This window comes from Cyanistes caeruleus, chromosome 11 (assembly GCF_971803275.1).
Source record: "Cyanistes caeruleus chromosome 11, bCyaCae1.hap1.1, whole genome shotgun sequence".
NCBI classification, from domain to species: Eukaryota; Metazoa; Chordata; class Aves; order Passeriformes; family Paridae; genus Cyanistes; species Cyanistes caeruleus.
Window position 1 is genome coordinate 16862574 of NC_141711.1, and position 21807 is coordinate 16884380.

General features: G+C 50.9%; 1 protein-coding gene across 2 annotated transcripts; it reads left to right on the plus strand.

Annotated features, from left to right (window-relative positions):
- The first annotated feature begins 59 nt into the window (after window positions 1–59).
- Window positions 60–20449, plus strand: TRAIP (TRAF interacting protein). 2 transcript variants are annotated; one of them, XM_086846938.1, is made up of 15 exons: window positions 60–508; window positions 1650–1707; window positions 2952–3035; window positions 6963–7002; window positions 9562–9689; window positions 12241–12335; window positions 12930–13043; window positions 13935–14022; window positions 15557–15646; window positions 15854–15942; window positions 16655–16810; window positions 17011–17059; window positions 17577–17702; window positions 18228–18278; window positions 19227–20449. In XM_086846938.1, the coding sequence occupies exons 1-15, from the start codon at window positions 411–413 to the stop codon at window positions 19353–19355; spliced, it is 1395 nt and encodes a 464-aa protein (XP_086703064.1). In that variant the 5' UTR covers window positions 60–410; the 3' UTR covers window positions 19356–20449. The 2 variants fall into 2 exon arrangements, with proteins under 2 accessions (XP_086703064.1, XP_086703065.1); XM_086846939.1 differs by lacking the exon at window positions 2952–3035.
- Window positions 20450–21807: the final 1358 nt, after the last annotated feature.

Here is a 21807-nt window from a genome sequence, read left to right on the forward strand (position 1 = left end):
GGGCCGGGGGTCTGCCACGCGTGCCGGCAGCACGGGGCTGAGCGAGACGCGGCGGGCTGGAAGCGGCACCGCTGCGAGGGCAGCGGGACCCCGAGAGCGCTCGCATCCAGGCTGGATCCAGAGAAGGATCCCGGGCGCCATGGCTGGGCTCTGAGGGGCCCCGGGGGCGAGCCCCGCCCAGTCACCCAGGCCACGCCCCTTTGGGCACCGCCTCGGGGACCACGCCCACTCGATCCCGCCCCGCCCAGTGCCCCGCCGCGGGATCTCCTGAGGTCACTTCCGGGGTGGGCCGGAAGCGGCGCTCTGGCGGTCGCGTTTAAACCGCGCAGGGCCGTGCGGCTGCTGTGGCTCCTGGGCCGCGACCCTCTGAAACCACCCTTTAGCCTCCGTCCCGGCTCCCCGACCCCGCCATGCCCATCCGCGCCCACTGCACCATCTGCTCCGACTTCTTCGACAACGTGCGGGACGTGGCGGCCGTGCCGTGCGGGCACACCTTCCACCAGGCCTGGTGAGCGCCGGGGCGGGCGGGGATCGGGCGTGGCCGTGGCGTGTTCAGTCACGGGCATCTCCTGTGGCCCCGCGCGAGGGCTCTGAAGAGTTCGCGGAGGTGCCGCAGCAGTCCGGGCTGTGCTGGTTACACATGTGAAAGGGCTGTCCCGGGAGGTGGTGGAGTCGCCGTCCCTCGAGGCCTTTAAGGAAGGACTGGGTGATCGGTCATAGGTTGAACTCGGTGATCTCAGACCTTTTCCGACCTAATTGATTCTGTGATTCTGTCACTATGCTGCCTGCAGGCTCCCTTCTCCGGAAGAGCCAGTGTCACAGAGTGTTTAGAGGGAGTGCTGTTGGATTATGGTGAAGCCGTCCTGGCAATTCCATGCTTTTCCAGGACTGTGTTGCAAGTGTCTGTGTTGAAAGGAAATGGTTCTTCTGAGGAAATAAACTTTGTGTGAGGAGAGGGTGGGCATTTGCTTTCCTGGCTAATGAGCTTGGAGAGGACCACGGGTGTGATTGTCACTTCTCACTCAGCAGCACTGCTCGGGCCTGCTCACTTCCAGCAGCCAGTGGAGCAGGGAGAGCTTCCAAAGGTAACCTGCCAGCTCCAAATCATTACCCTGTGCTCAAAATAAACCTTTCCAGTGTGACGTGATGGCTTGGTTGCAAAATGCATTAGTGGCTCTCCTGGGGAGCCCGGCAGGTTTGCATTCATCATCCCAGAGCAGAGCCCAGCCCGGTGCCCCTGGCTCCACAGATCCGTGTTCAGTGGCACCCCTTGGAGCTGACTGGGCTGGGATCTCAGCTGTCACATCCTGATAGAGCAGCTCCTGCACGGATCCATTTGCTCCTGCGAAGCTGCGGCTGTTCAAAGCCTGTCTCCCAGAGAGATCTGAGCTCTGCAAAAGCTCTGCCCTGTTAAAGATAAGCTCACGTGCTAAATTCAGCCAGGAATTGTCTTGGAGATGTTGGTGGAGCATGTGTGCGGAACATGGAACTCCTGCCGGCCGCACCGCTGGACTGAAGGTTTGCGGTTCTGCTTTAGTGTGTGACGAGGAGTCACATCCTGCTGTCTCGTGAGGAGCTGGGGGATGGCCCCTGGAAGCAATGCTCCAGAACTTTATGGATTTACTATATGTTTTCCTTTTCTTTCTCAGCCTCTTCCAGTGGTTTGACACTGCACCAAGCCGGACATGCCCGCAGTGCAGAAACCAGGTAAAGCCATCCCCCGTGCACACCTGTGGCACGGTGCCCTGCAGTGGCACCAAGGAGCTGTAGCCTGGGATGATGCCAGAAGGATCATGGTAAAGAGAAGAGGGACTTTTTGTCATTTGGGACTCCCCAGAGGCTGAGAGGATGAGCTATCCTCCACAGCCCTTCTGGTTGCAGTGGGCTGAGGGTGGCCTGCCGCTCTCTGCACTGCAGCTCCTTTCCAAAGGGACTCTGGGTTTTCACAGCTTTTGCTTAGGCTGGGTAAGTATTGGCATGATGACAGCAGGGGCTGCAAGGGCTTAATGAGGACACCTGACTGGTGTTTCTGGCATGCCCAGCCCACTGCTGTCAGGTGAACAGCCCATTCTGCTGCATGTGGGCCTTACAACCCCTCCTGGCTTAGCAGTACTTGACCCTCCCTTGAGAAAAGCGATGGCTGGAGAGAGAAGGAAGGGTGTGCTCTGCTTCTGAGATAGGAAGCTGAGGCTTGGGTTTCCATTGGCTTAACTGGAACCTGAACATCTTTGAAGTCCCTTGTGTTACCAGCCTTCATGCTGCCAGTAGGTCTTGGCATATAGTGGTTGCAGGAGATGTTTCCTCACTCTCAGATGTAAATTTTTAGCCAGCTGCTGCTTGGGCTTATTCTGTGTTCGTGCTTCTTTCCTCCTCTCAAGGTCCTGGCCCTTGTTCCTTCCCTGACTTGTTGATTCCCTCTGTTCTTCCCTGCCTCTTACATCTCTGGGTTACCATGGAGTTATCGCGAAATAACATCTTATGTGGCAGTAACCATGCAATTAGCTGGTGTCATGACTGTATATAATACTTAAAACACAAAGCTGTAACTGCATGGGGGAGGTGTGGAGAGCTATCAAATTCAATTACAGCACCTTCTGCCTGCAGAAAGCAGCACGTACTTCTGTCTTAGGATTTGGCATCATGTTAGCTCAGCATCAGCTGCTTGGGGCTGAGCTGCCAGAGAACAGACTGCGCTCAATTCAGAAATGTCTGAATCTTTCTGCTGTGGCTCAGGAGCTTGGCTGGAGTCACGCTCCCAGAAACTGAGTGGGGGGTCTGCTGCTGTGCTGTTGAACCAAAGCAGAGCATCACCACTAATGGTGTCAATCACGTGATCTGATTTGCCTTTCATGGCCTTGTCACAAGACAGTACCTTCTCCCCCTCCATCTGTCTTCCATATCCGTTGTTTCCATATTTGTGCCTGTCAAACTCTTCTGTCTCCTGTGTTTAGGTCAGCAAAAGACACATCATCAATAAGCTGTTTTTTGATGTTACCCTGGAGGAGCAAGCAGTACCGGATGCTGAGACCTTGCAGGTAATTTGACAGGGGGGTTCTTTCTTCATGTGATGCTTCAGCCTCCTGGAAGGGTGGCCTGGCCTGCTGATCCTCTGCCAGCAGGTGCTTCCCAAGCTGGAGCTTGTGCTCATGTTTCTGACCTGAAGCATATCAGTCTCTGTGGTGATGTAGCATTCCCGCTGACCAAATCCCATGTGGTGACTCAAGGAGACTTCTCTGCTTCCTGCTTCTCCTTCTGCTTCTCACTTTACTTGGAAACCTCCTGAAACACCATCACATTGGACTGCTGTTCCTCCCTTGGGAGTGAGGGAACATTCCCATTCTTTGGGAACAGAGCTGTCCCCAAAGGCAGGAGAAGGGAAATCCCAGATGCAGTGAATGCTGTTTGTGAACTCCTCTGGAAAGAAGAGACCATTGGAGGAAGTGCCTCCTCCTCCCTTCTGTGCAGGGAGGTTATTTGTGCAGATTGAAGGATATGGGGCAGGGTGATGATAAAGTCATTATTCCCCAAGGGAGGTTAGGAAAGGGACTGCCTGAAGCCACACCAGGAGCAGTGAACAACATGGAGGCTGGATCCTGGCTGGAGCTGGGATGCTGGGTGGTGTGGTCCAAGCGCCACCTTTAGGTGCGGAGAATTGGGTTAAATAGGGAAATAAAGAATAGGGATAAACACAGAGTGGCTGTTCCATGTTCTCTCTTTGTGTAGTGAATGAAACAGGGCTCCTTCTGTCTTGGAATTATCTGTTCCAAAAAAAGGGTGGCCGGTTGACCTTGGTATAACGGGATGCTTGTACCCTCTTGTGTTTAAAAGCAGCATGTGCAGCAATTACCATAATTAGCAGTTGCCATGACAATTCTATATGTACTTCGTATGTCTTTAAAATAAAGCCAGCCAGACTAGAATGTCAGTAGCACTCTCTTTCTCCAAGACCTCCAGTAACAAAACTGAAGGCCAAAGTGTGCTGAGGAATGGAGGAGCATCTCTGGGCACTGGGAGCCGCGTGCCCTCACAGCAGATAAACATTTCTTTTTGTACGTATTGAGATCCGTTCTCATGAGTGCAGTGAGATGAGTGACTTGGAAATGGGTTGTGTGGAGAGAGTTGCCCTGGAAAATCTTCCTGTTCTTTCTCACCCCCCACCCCAGGATCCAAAATGGGTTTCCCCAGCCTTCTGCTCCAGGCAGGCTGTGCAGAACTGCTCCCTTGCTTAAGGGCAGGAGTGTGGAGCTGCTCCTGCATAACAAGCTTAATGGTAACTCCTCCTGCTCCTTAAACCTTGTGTGTGTCTGTCAGAGCAACATCTAGCCTCAGTGTACAGCCTGCTTAATGAGGGCTCTGAGGTCACCAGCAGAAAGAACCAAGTACTTTTCTGAGTAAACCAGCTTCATTAGCTTGTGTGGGTATTCACTGCTGTGTGCACTGTACAGGTTGCTGCTGCATTTGCCACCAGTTTCATGTGTGCTGCCTCATTTTTGGAGGACAGTTTTGTGCCTTAATAACACAGATGCCTTGCTCACAATGGGTGAGGGACTAATGTCTGCCTAGATGTGAGGACACACACATCATCTGTGTGTGATGGCATGTGTGACTCTGGCCAGGCAGCAGTTCAAAGCAAACACATAGTATGCCAAGCCTGGGCTCTTCAGAGTATTTGAGAGAAGAATTTCTGGCATCCTCAGCCAGAAGCAACTTCACCTGAAAAATAAAAAAAAAATGTCCAAGGTTTGTGATGAACCACTGCCTGGCCCTCCAAGAACCTGGACATAGAGTGTTGTTCATCTCTGTAATCAACTGGAGCTATGCAGGCCACAGCTGTCTTGGAATGAGCATTTGGCCTCCTGCCACAAAAAGGATGTACTGGAAAGCAAAGTGTGTAGCTGTGGTCTGCTTGTCATCTTGGGGAGACAAGCTTGGGATTCTCTTCTGAGAACCGGTCTTTGGCACCCAGTGAAGTGGTCGGAAGAGCTCCCTCATGATCTGAAACCCCTTCCTGTTGTTGCAGAATTAGCCAAATTATCTTTTGAACAGTAATTGTCTTTGTTAATGTTCCTCACTCTTGCTGTTACTCTGAAATGTTTACAGTCAAAGGAGTGCTGGGGCTGCTTTGTTTTCCACCCCCAGGCTAAAACTTCATAGAAACACCAGAGGGAACCTGGATCCCTGAAGTAGCTGCAGACCACTTAATGTCCAAACGTTTCCTTCATTACTGAACCTGAGTTTAGCCTATATTGAATTTAAAGATGGTCCTTGTGAGCAGAATAGTTTCCATGTGGCTGTTCCCAGAGCAGGAAAAGGGTGAGTTTTGGGGTGTAACACCTCAATGAGCCTGTCAAGAGCTGCTTGTGATCTGAGGAATGCAGAGTTCTTCCAAATGAGATTTCAGTGTGGTGAAGAGGAGGTGGGGGGTGGATTCCTGCCTATAAACCTGCTGGGGAAGGTAGAAGCCTTGGAGGACAGCTGTCTGTGGATATACTTGTTTGATCTTGGGAAAATGTGGTCTTGTAACTCAGCCTGGCAGAGAGAGGAGATCTCTCAGAGGAGAGAAAATTTGGAGCAGCTTTTAGGAGCTGTGGTGTGGAGGATGAGGGATTTCAGATTAAGTTGATGAATGAGGTAATGTTACATAGCTGCCTGAAGTAGCCCAGGGTTTCTTTGCTATCATGATAATTAGCACATCTTGTGAGCTCACTAATCGTTCCTGAATAGGACTCTGAGGAAGCTACTTCAGAATAGTTCCTGCAGCAGAGTTAATTCCACATTAGCCCTCCAGCAGTTGTGCCCCTTGGGGCAAATCCCAGTCAGCTCTGCTAGGCTTTGCATTTAGTCCCTTCCACTTACCAAGCTTTGCATCCCACACTCTCTTTCCTGCCTTTATTGTCGCTAGCAGAGCCTAGCTCCGGTCCCGTCGGAGCCGTGGTCACTGCTGGTGCTATTCTCGGCTCAGATTTGCATGTAGCATTCTGGGTTTAACAGATTTGTGTGCCTGTCTTGGCATTTTATTGTGGTTTTATTCCACTGCAGTTCCTGCCTGACTTGTTCGTGCTTTCCTCTGCAGTTCTCTAACACAGCTTTTTAAGTCATCTTCTGTTGACTCTTTCCTGCATATATTTATCTCTCTGGTTTTTATTTTAAATATACATATAGATATAAATAGCCTCTCTTTTTAACCTCTCTACATTTCCTTTGGCTATTCGCCAGTGTTAAGTTATATCACTTCATTTTCTCTAATTTAAACTACAGGGCATTTGCTGCCTCTCTGATCCTTGATGAAGGCGTTAGAAATATTTGGTTTTCTTCAGACCCTTGTGGTACCCAGGAGATGTTGTGCACTCTCAAATTGGTGTGTTATGGATTGGTTTTTCAGTGATCTGTTTCCAGCCATTCGATTGAACTCTTAGCTCCTATCAGCATCCCTAACTGCAGTGACTTCAGTGTCTGTCAGCATATTTGAGTGTGTGCTTTGTTATCTTTTCAGGTGCTTGGATGTGCCCTCCTGTCTCCCACCTGCACATGATTAAAGTTCACTTCAGTTTAAAGAACTCTCAGTAATCCAGTTAGTCTGGCAACATTCCTCCCTTATTGCCTTGTTTAGGTAAAACATTGTAAAAATTGTTCTTGCCTGACTTCCTGTGTTTCCCTGAGAGCCTTCCAAAATTATTCAGCTAAAACAGGATGACTGACAGTGTGAGAAACACAAGGTTGACAAGGCTAAGATGAAGCTGTGATCCTCTCTTCTCCCCCAGAAGAATGCCAGTTGGAGGTGCTCTTTCCGTTCCCTGTGATAGTCCAGGCTTGTAACTCCGTGCTTGTTGTTTCCATGTTGCCTCCTTAGTACCTGGTCTGGTCCAAAAGTCCTGCTGAGAAACCTCTTAGGTCTTTTTAAGATCTGGTGAAAGCATCTCCACAGGGCGTTTCCTAATGGGCTTCTCTGTGTTGTGTTTCAGAATGAACTGGACAAGGTGAAGGCCCAGCTCTCCTTGAAAGGTGAGTGCCTGCTGCCTGCAGCGGATCAGCAGCCTGCAGTCAGCAGCTCCTGGGCTCTACCTGTGCCCAGGTCTGTGGAACCCCCTGTGCAGAGGCCACCCCTCTCTGGAGCCGAGGGAAAACTGTTTCACTAGAGCAATTTCTTCAGAGCTTTTTCTGAGGCAAGAACACCTGTGGTGATACAAAGCTTCTATGGCAGAGCCTGAGTCCACAGCCTGGCCCAGCTCTGCTGTAACTCAGGAGTTCACTGTGAGTTTAGACAAATAAATGCAATTTTTTTTGCCCTCTTCCTAATCACAAGCTCACAGAATTGCAGCAAAGCTCTATGCAGAGCAGGCTTGAAAGCAAAACCCTTGTTTTGCTAGCTGGGAAACTCACAGCTGCATATGGCAAAGGCTCGTTCCCTCCAACAGATGAGAGGGTGAAAGTGGTGTCCAAAAGCAGCAGTGGGAAGGCTTTGGATTTGTTTGGCTGTTGCAGTGCCACATGTGTCGCGCGAAGAGCAGACGGAGTTCAGTGTGCGCGCGCTTCCATCTTCCCATCTTTAATTTTAGAGGATGTTTGAGGGAGGCAGGAAAAGCAAAAGCCCTGGAGACTTGTCGATGGGTTTTAAGCATCGTCTGTAGGCAGCCTGTCATCAGAACATGAGTCATGAGCAGCAAAAGGAAAATGTCAGTCTAAGTGACAGAAATCCTAAAACATGCTAGCAGAAGGGGAAAAAAAGATGTTTAAAGAATGCTGGGGGCTCACCCACGCCCCAAGAGTTGTCTTTCCTCTGCGTTCCCTGCATGCACGAGACAGACATGAATAGCCAGTAGATTGAGGATTCGGTCCTTAGCCTGAGAGCAGAATTGGATGGTCTGCACGTCTCTATTCTGAGGCCTGTTCTCCTGCCAGCTTGGTTGAGTTTAGTGACTTGGTAGAGAGCCAGATCTTCTGGGGAAGGTGGCTGGGATTCTTGCTAGGATATTATCCAAGAAAAACTGCTTGAAGGCCTGCTAATCTTCTCAGCTTCTGGTGAGTAGAGGTTGGATTTGACATTCCCTGTCCCATTCTCTTTTTGTGTTGGAAATGCGAAGCTCCTTCCCACCTCCTGCCTCCTTTGCTGTGGGTACTCTGCTCTCTGCTGGTTCTTGTGTATAAGTTCTCCATGTGAAGCTGTGCTCTGCTCTGTGCGCTGCAGAGGAGCTGTGGAGCTGCCAGGCTCTGATCAGCCTGCAAATGGCTCGAGAGGTGCCGAGCTCTGAGCAGACCCAGCAGGCTCTGTGGGAGGCACTCTGAATGAGCTGAAAACTCATTCCTGCAGCACGGAGGGGATTGATTCCTGCCATCTGCCTCTGGGCAGCTGGGAATGGAGGAGGGGGAAGCCCTAACTCTTTTGGTGGGTGTGGAGTTCCTGCAAGTGCAAGGGAACGTCTCCAGGCACTGCTTCTGGTGGGAAAGGGTTATTCAGATCAATGGAGAAGCCACCCGCGTGCTTCTGCTGGAACACATTCCTCTCTTGTTCTCGGTCCCACATGGCTCTTTTACTCCCTGATTAAACAGTGAAGCTTCACTGCAGGTCATGCTGCCACAGGATGTGGAGGCAGAATTTGAAACTGGATGGCTTGCAAGGAGAAGCTTTTTGGAAAGGCACGCTTTGGCTCTCTACTATTGCCAGGCTGGAACCACAGGCAATTTTAGCAAAGACTGAAGATGCTGAGCTGGAGATTTTACCCTGCTCTCAGCAGGGTTAGGTGGAGGGGTTCCTGCTATCTCTCATTACCCAACTGCTTTAAGCTTCTCAGCAATGCTGGCTATTCCCTATGTAGGTCTGGCAGCTTCTGATGGTGGTTGTTGCTTTCTGAGCTGTCCTTCCCTTGTCTCCACAAAACAAATTGAAATGGTGTTTTCTACCACCTTCTCTCTGGTGGTCAGAGGCATGTGCTTTGCTCCTGGATTGCCAGAGGGAGGGACAGCAAGATGCAAAGGTTTTGTGACCTGCAAAAAGTGGGTACTTGGGGAATCTACTTAAGCTGTCATGTAGCCTGTAGTGTCTCCAGTGTCACTGTCTCCTGCCCTTTGATGTAGGTGTTGTGGTTGGCTAGGGCACGCACAGCAGCTTGGTGGACCCCTGCATACAGCTGCCCAACAGCCCCCAGAGGCGTTCCTGATACGTAAGATTCCATGTGGAGAGGATGGATACAAAGCTCTGTTTTCCAGCTCTGTGACAGTTTTTGGTGTAACTCGAGAGGAATTATTTCCTTGTGCAAGCCTGGCTTTGTGAAAACGCAAGAGTTAAGATACATCATCTTAATGCTAGCAGGGCTGGCACTGGAAAGCTATTAAAGGCAATTTTTTATCTTTCGTAAAGAAATCTTGAAGCCTGCTGGCACTGAGAGAAGCAATTGCTCGGTACAGACCCTGGTGCAGACGGCACTTAGAGAAATGGCTCTCTCCAGGAATGGCCAAATCCTGGAGCTGAGCTGAGCCTGCAAAGCAGTCTATGGCCTCCTGCTGCTGTGCTGCAACTGGAGTCTGGGTTATCAGGCCATGACCTTTTTCTTTCTTCTTTTCCAGAGAAAGAAAAGCGGGAATGCCAGGCTGTTGTGGACAGCCTGAGGGACACTCTGGATGTGCGCAATGCCACGATAGAGTCGCTCCAGAAGATGCTGGGAGAGACAGAGATGCTGTGCTCCTCTCTCAAGGTACCCTTCCTGTCCCCAGCAGGACTAACCATCGTGCAGTCAGTGTTAGTTCTGTTGAAGATCTCTGCAGATCCTGCTAATAAAGAGATTGTGCTGGTGGGATTTTGGGTCTGGTGGCTGGATTTTCATTTTGGTTTGATTAATTGAAGCAAGTGTTGTTGCTGGACTTGAGGTCATGTTTATGCTCTGCCTGAGGTGATTCAGAGGCATAAAAAGCCTACAGGCCTGTGGTTTGTGTACAGGTGCTCAAGGCAGAGGTATCCCTGGTGAGGGAGAAATGCCAGCCCAGCCTGAGGAATGTGGCTGAGCCTCGCTAATGAAGTGGCAGTGCTGGTCATAAAGGTGGTAGCAGGAATTAAGTGTGGGAACTAGCCCCAGCACCCCGTTGCTGAAACACTGGTTCCCTGAGGTAGAATGTTCTTCTGAAATGGGTTTAGACCAAGAGGGATTCAAGGAAAATTAGTTTCTTACTTTGATTGGGAGAGAAATCAAACTGAAAAATACGGAGGGGGAGTTGCAGGCTTCAGCTGAGTGGGATCTGATCCAGCTAACTCTCCTGTCTCTGTTCTGTTGCCAGGGCTTTGCCTCAGTTAGGTTAGTAATGTTGTGAAGTCCAGGGATCAAATATTCCCGTTGTGCTTCAGTGTGCAGTGACTCAGTGTGTAGTCATGTACTATGCGTAAACAGCAAGAGGAAGAGGGCAAGAGCAGGAGCAGCTTTGTTGGGATGTCTTGGAGCAGCTTTGCCTTGGGGATGGGCTGGGCAGTCTGTGCTGTGTGAAGGTGATGTGCCTGTCTCGAGAAGGTGAGGTGCAAACAGGTGGGGTTGTAAGCTGCAGGCTGAAAAGTGGAGTAGGTGTCTACTGCACTTCCCAAGCTGTCTGACCCAGTATCCTGAACTGCATTGTGTTTCTTGACCTGCAAGGCCAAGTGGCCCAGAAAGAGCTTTCATACACATCATGGTGCTGTCTTGCGATATGCCACTTGCAGCTGGGCTCTTTTGGGAGGAAGCATCCGGGAGATCTACCTGACACTGGGTCAGAAAGAGTAAGGAATTAATGCCAGGCGGGTCTTGCTGTGAGCCAGCACAACTGTTTTTGCCCAACCATGGGATCATATCCAATCTGTTTGCATGTAAAGGCAGCCTGGATCTTGGCCATGCTATAGATGCTGGTGTGACCCTGGATAGGTCAGTGGCAGGGTACTTCTGATGCCCCCTACTCCAGCAGAAATAATTGTGACAGTGGAAGCTGGTACTTCTTGATGCTCAACTCAGCATCTCAGTGTTTGGGTTTCCTGCCTTGAAACCTATGGAGGAGGTTCTGTGCTTATCTTTCCTGTTGCAAAACCCTCTCTCTCTGTATGCTTGAGTTCCTTTAATGAAAGCTGGGCAGGGCAGAAGGATTAGGGACCTGGAGGTACCTTTTCTGTGGCATGTGGGGGTTTCTCAGCTGAATGCCGAGCACTGTCTTAAACTGCATCATTAAAGGTTAAAGCAATAAACTTCTGCAGTGAAAATACAGGCTAACTTACTGTGATGCAGGTTAAGGCTGCAAGCTGGTCCTGTCTTCTGCTGGCACTGTCAGTTTGTTGCAGTTTCAGGCTGGTTGAAGCTGGGGACTCTGCTCTGATCAGGGGCAAACACTGCTGTGGGAATCTGAAGTGTTGAGAGTTCTGGTTAGGAAAAAGCCAAAGACAGGCTTCAGTTAAACAAGAGTGACATATGAGCCTACAACACTGTCCCTCCTCAGATTCCCAGTGGTTTCACAGCTGTTTGGTTTCTGTGGCAGGAAGTGGATAAAATCCTTGAACTTGTGTGGGAAGAAGCTTTACAAGGCAATGATCTTTTGCCAGGCTTTCCCCAGAATCAGCACTGTGCTGAAACCAGAGCCTTTCAAAGCTGCTGTGCAAGGCACCCAGGCACACACAAACCTAGACAGCACAGATGCATCAGAATGGTGCTAATTCAGCTATCCCCATCCTCTGCCACACTGCAGATGTGTGCTTTTCTAGCTCAGCTGAGGCTCTGTGTTACTGCTGGAGAGGCAATAGGCTTGCAGCAGGTGAGAGAAGTGCCCGGGTGGGTTTGGCTGAGGTTTCCCAGAAGAGACCCACTCATTCCTATCTATGCTCTAAGCAGCTAATGGCAAGGAGAGTTGGGAGGCTGAAGCAATCAGCTGTGCATGGAAGGGAAGGCAATAGCAAGGTTTATTTGCTGTGGACTCCTTTGCTCTGGAAAAACAAATTGTCACCACTGCATCCAGGACACTGTGCAGCCCCTTCAGTGCTCCCAGCAGAGATGGGCTATGACATGGCTTCAGCTCCAGACTCACGTTGTGATTAGTACTGAGACCCTGCTGTGCTCATGGGGAGCAGAGCTGGGGGTACGGTGGGAGGGAGCTCAACTCTCCATAATCCTGGGCTGCTGAGGTGGTGATAGCATTTAAAGCCAATGTATGCTCCCAGCTGCCTGCAGTGCACATAAGCTGGGATGTTTCTCCAACAATCCCTGGAGCCTTACTAACGGGCTGTGTGTGCTTGTTTCCCTGCAGAAGCAGATGAAATTCCTGGAGCAGCAGCAGGAGGACAACAGAAGTTCAAAGGAGGAGGCTTGTCGACTGCGAAACAAGCTGAGAACCATGGAGCGGTGAGATATGGGGTGTTCCCTGGGCCTTGCAGGCTGGGCTGCACCTCTGCCCTTTTTGGAGAGGGCAGGAGGGTCTCCTGCTGCAACACACACCTCTGTGTGCTGGATCACCTTCCTGTAAGGTTCAAAACGGCTGCTTTAGCTGCCCTTGTGTGCCTCTTGCCCCTGCTATGTTTGCAGACAGCTGCTCTCATTAAAGAGCAGTAAGGCAGGGTACTGGCCTCATCTCTAGTGCACTGAGCATGGCTATGTGCCATTTCTGTTATCAGAGGATGCTGGGGTAAAATGCCAGCCCAGGAACACAGTCAGCCACAGGGCTTTAGGGACCAAGAGCTGGGCATCAGTTCCATGTGCAGCATGTGTGTACAGCTGCCCCTTCTCTAGTCCAAGTAGTGCTGCTTTTCCCCAGTGAAAAGCCTTTCTTGAGGTGAGGCAGCTGCATCTCTTCTCCCATGACACCCAGAGTGCCTGAAGGAAAAGCTCAGGCTGCACTAGCCCCTTGAGGGGGAAGCAGGGCCTCTGTCTCTTTCCCAGGTCTGTTTGTGATTCATGAGCTGAGGGTATGTTTTTGTCTGTGGGGTTTTTTTTGTGCAGGATCGAGCTGTTGCTTCAGAGCCAGCGCCCAGAAGTGGAGGAGATGATCAGAGAGACGGGAGTTGGACAGGCAGCAGTGGAGCAGCTTGCAATCTACTGTGTCTCCCTCAAAAAGTAGGTGCTGCAGGCTTGGCAGAGCTGGCTGGTGCTGTCCTGGGGTGCCCAGGGAGAATCCTCTGCTGAGCACCAACAGGCACAAGGGCTCTGCAGGGCTCTCATTGCCTCTTAGGGCTTCCACTGGGTTTTGACTGACAGATCCTGGGGACCTAGTTTGGAGCCTGTCACACTGAACTGTTCCTCTTGTCACTGTAGTGACATGTGTGTCACCATGGGAACTGTCTCCAGAGTTGTCAGTGCACCTATGAAGTGATGATGATTATTCCCTCTGCTTTCCTCTCATGCCCAAGGGAAAGCAAGTGGATGCAGAGCTCTGGGTTGCACCCTTTACAGCACTGCACTGTGCAGCTGTGGCCTCTGGCAAAGCGAGCCTGCACTGCTGCCCTCCCCTACCTGGATATCCATCTGGTCCTGCTGGGGAAAAAACACAGCTTTTTTTGTGTCTGTTTTGATGGCAGCTGAATAACTGCAGCTTTGGTACAAAGCTGTAATGAGGCAAGTGTCCCTGTGGTGTAATTGGGAGTGAATGTGCATGGCCAGTAGTGTGAAGTCTCTGAAAAGTCACTTAAAGCAAAGTCCCCTGTTTGCTGCCAGCATGGAGGCTGTGCTCTGTTTTCTGTCTTTTTCACTGGCAACTGAAATGTCTCTGGCTCTGGTTTCCATTTTGCTGCTGGAATCAGACATGGTACCCCATGCAGGTTTTTTGTCCCCCATGGTGTAGTGGAATGTATGACACAGTGTTGGTATACTCACTCATCATTGTGTCTCCTGAGTTTTCTCTGGTGGCTCTGCAGGTCCAGAGCTGCAATTTAAGGGTCTTGGCTTGTCTCTGAGAAGCTCTGGCTCAGCTGTCTTACAAACTGTGTGACTCTTTGTGTCTCTTTGCAGGGAATATGAGAACTTGAAGGAGGCTCGGAAGATCTCTGGTGAGATGACAGAGAAGCTGAAGAAGGAGCTGTTTTCTGTCAATAGTAAGGTAAAGGGAGAGTGTGAGATGCCAGGGTGACATCTGGTCTGTAGATCCCTGTCCATAAGCAAGGCCCAAGGCCTCTGCAGTGACCCCCTCCCATGCTGATAGGTACAGATATGTGGAAGGGTCAGGCTGGGGTTTCTGGGTCAGGATGTGATGTGGGGAGCAAGCAGCTTGTGGGCTGTTGTCAGGAGGACAGTCTTGGGACAGTGCTGGGGCAGCATGTGCCAGCCAGAGTCTGGCAGGGAGCCTGTGCTGGAAAGCAGCAGCTCACAGGTGCTCCACTGCTCCCACTGGGTTCTGGAAGTGGCAATTCCTTCATCCTGCTCCACTGCTGAGCACTCAGCTGCCAGCTCCTCCTGCTGCAGAACTGAGCACCATAGGAAGTGGGAAGGGGTTTGGAGCCAGTGTCAGTTGAACAGGGCTTAGTCCTGGTTTGGCAAATCCAGTCACACCCAGCCTTGTGCCTTCAGCCAACTGAACAGGGCCAGGGCTCCCACATTATGCTGTGCCCAGGCAGGAGAGCTTCCCAAAGCACAGTGAGGACACGCAGGTGGCCCTGCACAGAGCCTGCCAGGGCTGGTCCTGAGCTGGTGTGGAGTTTGGGGATGTTGATGTGCTTCTTCTGCTGTGCTCCCCTGTTCCAGGCCTGGCTGGGGTCTGTTAGCTCAGGTCAGACTGGACTGTCTTTGTTCTGGTAGCACATCCCTGTGAAAATCGTGTGTTTAGCCCCACATCCCAAGACACAGGTGTTCCCTGGGGCATCCCCATGTCTAAGCCAACAAAGTGAGAAGCTGTGGGTGGATTTGGCATACTTCTGTTACTCAGCCATAGCTGTTGTCCCCTCACATGGAGAAGGAGGTTTTCAGATTGCTGTGCTGTGCTCCCCAGAGGAGTTAACCCCTACACAAGGTTCTGATGCTGGAGTTAGTCTGATGTTGGAGTTGCTCCTGGCTGAGTCAGACCCAAGCTGTGATGGCCAGTGTGGGTCAGGAGGGTGCGAGTCAGTGCACAAGGGGCTCCAGGCTTGGCTGACAGAGAGCTGACTGTACCCACAGTCCATGAGCTGGCCCAGGCTCCCGGACCCACTGAAGTGTCTGAAGTGGTAGCAGTCCACTTCCTGACCCCTGCTGCTGGCATGCTTCCCTGTTGAATCAGGCTTGTCCATGTGCCAGCACTGCTGATGCACAGCCATCCTCCAGCCTGTGGTTTGTGATTCCTGTGCTCTGATGTGTCCAAAGACCTGCAGGAATTCAGAATGCAGCCACCAAGTGTTAGAGCAGGGAAAAACTGTTGCCATCAGGCATGAATGCTGAGTAAATGCTGGGCAAGCAGGCCTGGACATCCCTCTGCAGGCAGCTTGTGGAATTGGGTAGGGATTGGATTGCACTGGTACAGGAGAGATTGGTCAGACTGACACAGGAAAATTGAGCCCTTAAACAGGGGAAGTAGAATGTGGTGCAGAGCACACTGCTCTCACAGGGCTCTCCAGTCCCCCTTACCCAGCTAAGTGTAACCCACGCTCTGTTGTGTTCTGCAGCTGCAGAAAACGACTTCAGAGTTGGAGAAGACAAAGGAGGAGTTAAAAAGCACACAGAAAGATATGAAGAATGCAGACAAGGAGATCTTGGTGAGACTATCATTTCTCATGGCCAGCTGCCAGTTACTGCAGACTGGTCTGCAGCTGCAAAGCCAGGAGTTCTGCTGGCTTTTGCTCAGTGACTAAATTTCCCAGCCTACCTCTGAGCTCCACCTGATGCTGATTTATGGAAAAGGGACAAAGTATCTACTGCTGATTTTTCCCTGTTTCACTGTCTGCTTTCCCTTTTCTCTCCAGAGTTTGAAGAAGAAGATAGACATCCTGCAGGATACTCTGAAGGTCCCATCTGTAACCAGGGAAACACTCAGTCGGCTAGTCTTTGAAAGGTTAGTGAGCTGCATCTTCAGACACAATGCAGGCATGGAGATGACGGGTTCAAAGCCAGAGCTGACTGTTTAACTGTCTGAGAAAGCAGAGATGTACTAGTCTGGCAGGTGTTGCAGATGGCAGTTTTGTTCTTTATATCCCTTTTGTTGTGTTGATGAGATGATTTTGGTTTACATGGAAAAAGTCTTGGAGGGGTTGGGTCAAGAGGGGTGGAGGAATGGCTTGAGTTTTGACAAAGTCTTTGTCACTGTGTCCTGCCTGGGAAACATCCCTAAAGCTGCTCTTCTCATTGCTTTAGAGTTGGCCTTGTGATGAGTGTACACTGGTGTGTGGGGACCAAAGATCTTAGCTAGGCAGAGGAATCTAGCCTGAAAAATGACATCTGCTTTTATCCAGCCTTTCTTGAGGAGCCTATGCCATTACCCCAGCAGAGCAAGCTGGGTTGTGTCCACAGAGCAGCAGTGTGTCAGTGTGATTCCTAGGCTCTGGGTGCTGCTGTTACAGCACTCAGCATTTGAGGGGGAGCAGTAATTTGGGACGTTGAATTTAAACTCTGGGGTTCAGATTGTCCTTTCTTTGATGTGTGAGCAGAATGGGGCTCTGCTCCTGGTGCCACTGCTGTCTGAGCACTCAGTGTTGTGGGGTGCAGCTCTGCCTTCCCCTGGGTGGCAGGCAGTGGCTCAGTGACTGATGCTTTTCTTGGCCTTGCAGTCCTACTCCTGTGGATCTGCAGCATCCAAAGCTCCAGCGCCCAGCCCACAGCGATGAGATCAATCTAGATGCTACTTACGATGTGGACACCCCTGAGCACCAGCCCTGCACAGCTCCCTTCGGCCCTACAAAAAGGCAGAAGCTGGATAAAAAGTCGTGAGTTTTCCCTCCTCTTTCTGCTTCTAAAGGAGATCAAAGTCTCCCTGCTTTGGAAGTTGCTGTGTGAGATCAGATAGCTCTCCAGCTGCCTGATGGTGTGCTGCAAGCTTTGTCGTCATTTGCTTGGCCTTGTCTGTCCTTGCCAGCTCCACTTGAACAATAAATCTCTGCTGATTTGCTCCTTGGGCTCCTTACAGGCCTCCTGTGGTAAATCTGGCCAAGAAAGTTCTGAAGGAAACTGTGGAGGTAAAAGGACTAATCTCGATTTTTCTGTGTCACCTCTTTGATTCTGATGTTAATAAGCTTGGGATAAAGAATCTATTTTCTCCCTTGAGGCCATAGACTGTGCTTCTATAAAACCAGTCTGTGCTTCAAAGTGTTTTCCTTGATGGTCTAGTAGAAACATTGTTGCTACCTCAGGCCTCCTGCAGGAGAAGGGAGGGTGGGGACCCACCTGCTTCTTGCTGATGATTCTGCCCCAGATGTGCTTTGCAACCACCACCTGGAGCTGACCACAAGGGCTGTGGGGTCAGCTGAGGTGGCTGTTTGCCCAGACTTGCTGGGGGCAGTCTCCTGCCTCCTGGGTACTGTTCCATATAAGCCTCAGTGGGAGGTTGGAAGGTGCTGGTTTTCAACCTGACATGTGGTATGGCAGTAACCATTTCCTTAAATAGCTGTCTGTGTTATTAGTGCTGCCTGTATGTGGATTCCATTCAGCAAACTGTGCTGGTTAAAGGGCTTTTCTTGTTATTTTGTGGGACAGAACGGGGCAGATGATCTGGAGGATGATGCTCTTAAAGGACTCTTGCCAGCATTCATCAGGAACTCTGTCCTCTCCAAGAAGCCATCTTTGGGTGGTTTGCTGGGTTCCCACAAGAACATGGGCTCTGTGAGTATGCCTGTCCAGTTGGTGCGTGTGCCCAAGGCTGGCACTGCCACCTCTGTCCTGAACTGACCCTGAAAGAGGAAGCGAATGAGGCTTTTACCTTGTCACATACAGTGTGTGGAAAATAAATCTCAGAGCACAACCTGGCTACGTCCCAGTCCTGCAGAGCTCCAGGGATGACAGATGCTCATTCCCTTCCTGGCAGCAGACTAAGTGGCTCTCAATGTCCTATTCCTCCACCTCCTTGGAGCTTGGGGTGTTTTTGTATTCCTCAATCCCAGTGACAAAATCCTAAGCCTGGCTCGGCTTGTCTGAAAAAGTGCCCAGTATTCCCAAACTTTGTTAATACCCATGGGCTTTCCTTTTTCTGAAAGTGAGGGATTAGCACAAGAACTGACTGTTTCCAAGTGCCTTTAACCCCTCTCCAAAGCTGTGGTCTGCAAGACTCCCCCTTCCCCATAACTAACATGAGGAGATGTAACCAAGGCTCTGTGTACTTCTCCAGACTAATTTGTTTCTCTCTCCTAGGTGAGGACGGGCTACGATGGCATGGGAGGCAGGACAAAGTTCATAGAGCCAGTATCCTTTCCTGTGGCTTATGTGGCACTACTGATGCGGTGGGCATCTCATTTCTGTTCCCTCTCTTTGGTCTCAACAAAAAAATTGACTTGGGATCCTCAAGGAATGATCTGATTTCTCTCTGAACAAATCTGAGCTCAGCAAAGGCATCAAGAACCTGAACTTTCTGAGAGCACTTGTGGCTGGCTCAGAGGAGCACATCAGCTAGAAATCAGTGCAATTTGCAGGGACTGCCTGTGCCCTTGAGATCTTATAGCAGCAGTGTGGCACAGCCTCTTCTGGCTGTGTGCCTGCCAGCCTATGCAGCCAGAGCCCTTATTCCTGCAGGATGCTGCTGCTCCACTGTGGTGAGGAGTGTGTGGGCCGAGCTCACCCCCAGCTGTGGAGCTGCTCCTGCCTTGGGATTGCTCTGCCATGGGAGGCTACAGGCTCTGGCAGCTCTGCCTTCACCTGCACAGTGTCGTGGCTCAGGAGGTCTTGCAACTCAAATAGGGTGTTAAAATGCTGGTTTGTGTGCAAGGGGATAGCATAGAATTGTGGAATCATTCATGTTGGAGAAGAGCTCTTAAGATCAGAGTCCACCCATTAACCTGGCATTAGCAAGCCCACCACTAACCCATGTCCCTAACCAACAATTCAGGGACTTCCACCACTTGCCTGGGCAGCCTGTTGCAGTGCTTGACCACCTGTTTAGAGAAGAGATGTTTCCAAATATCCAGGCAAAACCCCCTGTTTGGGAAATGTTCCCTGACACATGGGACAGGCATGTGTCCTTCTGCTCCTGTGAGAAGGTAGCAAAGCCCATCCTGTCCTGCAGGGAGTTCTTCCTTGGATGCAGATACCTGGCTGGGTCCCAGGTCTGTGGTTCAGGCTGGACTGCAGCAGGTGTTGGATAATTTGTGTTCCCAGGGCACTGATCTGTGCTTGCCTTGACAGTTTTACTTCCAGACAAACCTGGCGGAAATCCGTCCATTATCAGTTAGGAGCAAGAAGAAGGTCTCCAGACCAGCGTCTGCAGCTCCTTCTGCATTTTCCTCCAGCAGCAGCCAGGCCAGAATGGACACTTTCCTGCTGTGAGAGCCCCTGACTTCCTGGGAGAGACTTGGAAGAAGCTGCAGGGCAGAACACACTTGTCCAGAGCCTGGCACGAGGCAATGTGCAGCCACCACTGCCTGGGGTACTGTTTGCAAAGCACTGATGTTGCCCTGTGGAGAATCCTGCCCTTGCAGCAAGCCCCTGGAGGCCAAGCCTCTGGCTAATAGCTGGACAGTTACCCTCCTCATATTACCATTCCTTCCTCCTTTTTTCATGCAGAATTAACAGGCTTTTCTTGCCTTCTGGCCACCTCAGAGCTCTGCAGTTGCTGCTGCTTTGGGCTCTCTGGCACGTGGTGGCACTGCACTTCTTGGATGCAGCCACAAGCAGGAGGTGCAGGAAGGGTGTCTGGGATGTCAGTCTGGAGAGCAGGAGGGAGAAGGGACCTGGACAGCTCCATGCCAGGTGTAAATAGGTCCAGGAAAGTTTACTGGAGGAAGAAACGTGTTGAGCAACCTGTGTGGCTGTCAAGTGTGTGTATATTCATCATCAAATTAAACGCCTTCCCTCACCCACAGGCCTGTTGGGGCTGGGGAGATCCACAGGTGGACTTAAGAGCTGTGTTGCCCTGCCCTGTCCAGGGTGGTCTTCCAGGCTGAACCTATTGACTTGGAAGGAAAGTATTGGGGTGACCCCCTGCTCCACTTGGAAGCAGAGATCAGTGTGCTGGCCTCTGTGCTCGACACATGTTGGTGTGAAACTTGTTTATTAATTTCTATTTTTAAATAAGAGTGTAGAGTATTTTTATTATTTTGTAGCTGTTCTGCCCTATTATTAGAGGGTTTGGAATGGCCTGGAGAAGTGCTGAAGAATGGCTCCCTTCAGGGGAGGGGAGACTGGACGGGCTGAACCTGTCTGGGTTCTTCAGCTTGCAGCCTTGGAACAGGAGATCCACACCTGAAGCAGGGCTGTCAGAGCTGCAAGGAACAGATGTGGTGAGGCACCTAATAAAGCACTCTACTGTACAAATCTGACATTTCCTATTTCCAGCTGCTTCAGGCTGGAATCTGTAGTACCTGGACTGGCTAAAAACATGTTTTTAGGAAATAAAATACATTACTGTGCAGACTTGTTAACTGGCTTCTGAGCATTTTCCAGCCTATTGCACCTCAGGGTGGAGGTCTGAGCTTGGGTGCTGAATGTAGGGTGATGGATATGCTCAACCCTTCAGGTTTCCTTTGGGGTGCCACCTCTTGGGAGACAGGCTGCTTGTGCAGGGAAGGACAGGGGTGGGGTGAAGCCATGTGGACAGTGATGCCCATCCCCAGGGAAGTGAACAAGGCAAAGCCCTGCAGACCATGAGCTGTTGTCTCACCTGCATCACCTGAGGCTGACTGCAGAATTAAGTGGAATGGGGAGAGAGTTTGGAGGAGCCAGGAGAGGGGTCAGAGGGCTGGGGGAAAAATATCTTGGGGAAAAGGGAGGGGAGACTTAATCAAGCAAAATGAATTCTGCAGCAGAGAAACCTGGGAGAGGGTCTGCAGAGAGCCTGCTCTGTCCTGTCCTTGTCTCTTCGAGGTAAGTATCAAGTGTCTGTAGAATGTGAGACTTGCTCTGTATCTCTCCAGTTCAGGAAGACCATTTTAAGAAGGCAGCAGTGAAGGGCTGGGGCTGGGAGTGGTGGAGGATATGGCCTTCTATGCTGGGGTGCTGGAGAGCAGGTGCTGTGTCTGCCCATAACGGGAGAACAAATCCCAGCCTGCAGTGGAGGGGTTGAGAAGAGTTTTTGGGGCTGTTTTTACATCATGGCAAGTTTAATCTGAGGGTTGAGCACCTTGTCTGAGCACCACCTGCACCAATGCTGTTGCTGGCAGCTACTCCACCCTCTGCTGCGTTCAAGGTGGATGTTTTGAGTCTCCTGTCTTTGGGGGACACATCACCTCAGGAAAAAATCCAAACAAACCAAACTTTTTTTGTGTTTTCTGGCCACCTGCCAAGTCCTGGCCTCTTCTCATCCATTCCTACACTCTTACTTTCCATAGACTTGTTGCTGCTGGGCTGTTTCTGATGTGTTTTTGTTCTGGTTTACTGCACATCTGTTGCCCCTGGCCAGAACTGAAGTTGTTTTGTTCTCTTACTCAGTGCTTTCATTTCTTCCAAAGCTCTTTCAATTCCATATCACACCTTTCACACCCCCCACCTGCTCCTCGGAGGTCACAGCAGTAACCTCCAGCGCCAGCATCCCTTTCCCTGGGCTGGGGGATACAGAAGGGGCGGGGAAGGGGCTGAGCTCCCTTGTTCCTGGGGCTTGTTGGAGCCGGTTGCTATTTCCGTGCGCTCCGAGGTGAGACTGGACCCAGTTTCACGTTTATTTTAGGATTTAGCGCGTGTGTGTTGACTCACAGCCCATAAAAAGCAGCCGCTTTTTAAAAGCCACCGGCAGGGCTGGAGCTCCCGAGCGCAATTTTTTGTCCCCGCTGGGGTCCCCCCGAGG

What these genes read in the sequence shown, in the direction of transcription:
- TRAIP (XM_086846938.1), top strand. Translation starts at nt 411, where the DNA reads ATGCCCATCCGCGCCCACTGCACCATCTGCTCCGACTTCTTCGACAAC. An exon ending in TGTTTTCTGTCAATAGTAAG is followed by an intron (nt 14,023 to 15,556) that starts GTAAAGGGAGAG and finishes TGTGTTCTGCAG; the next exon opens with CTGCAGAAAACGACTTCAGA. An exon ending in GGACAAAGTTCATAGAGCCA is followed by an intron (nt 18,279 to 19,226) that starts GTATCCTTTCCT and finishes TTTTACTTCCAG; the next exon opens with ACAAACCTGGCGGAAATCCG.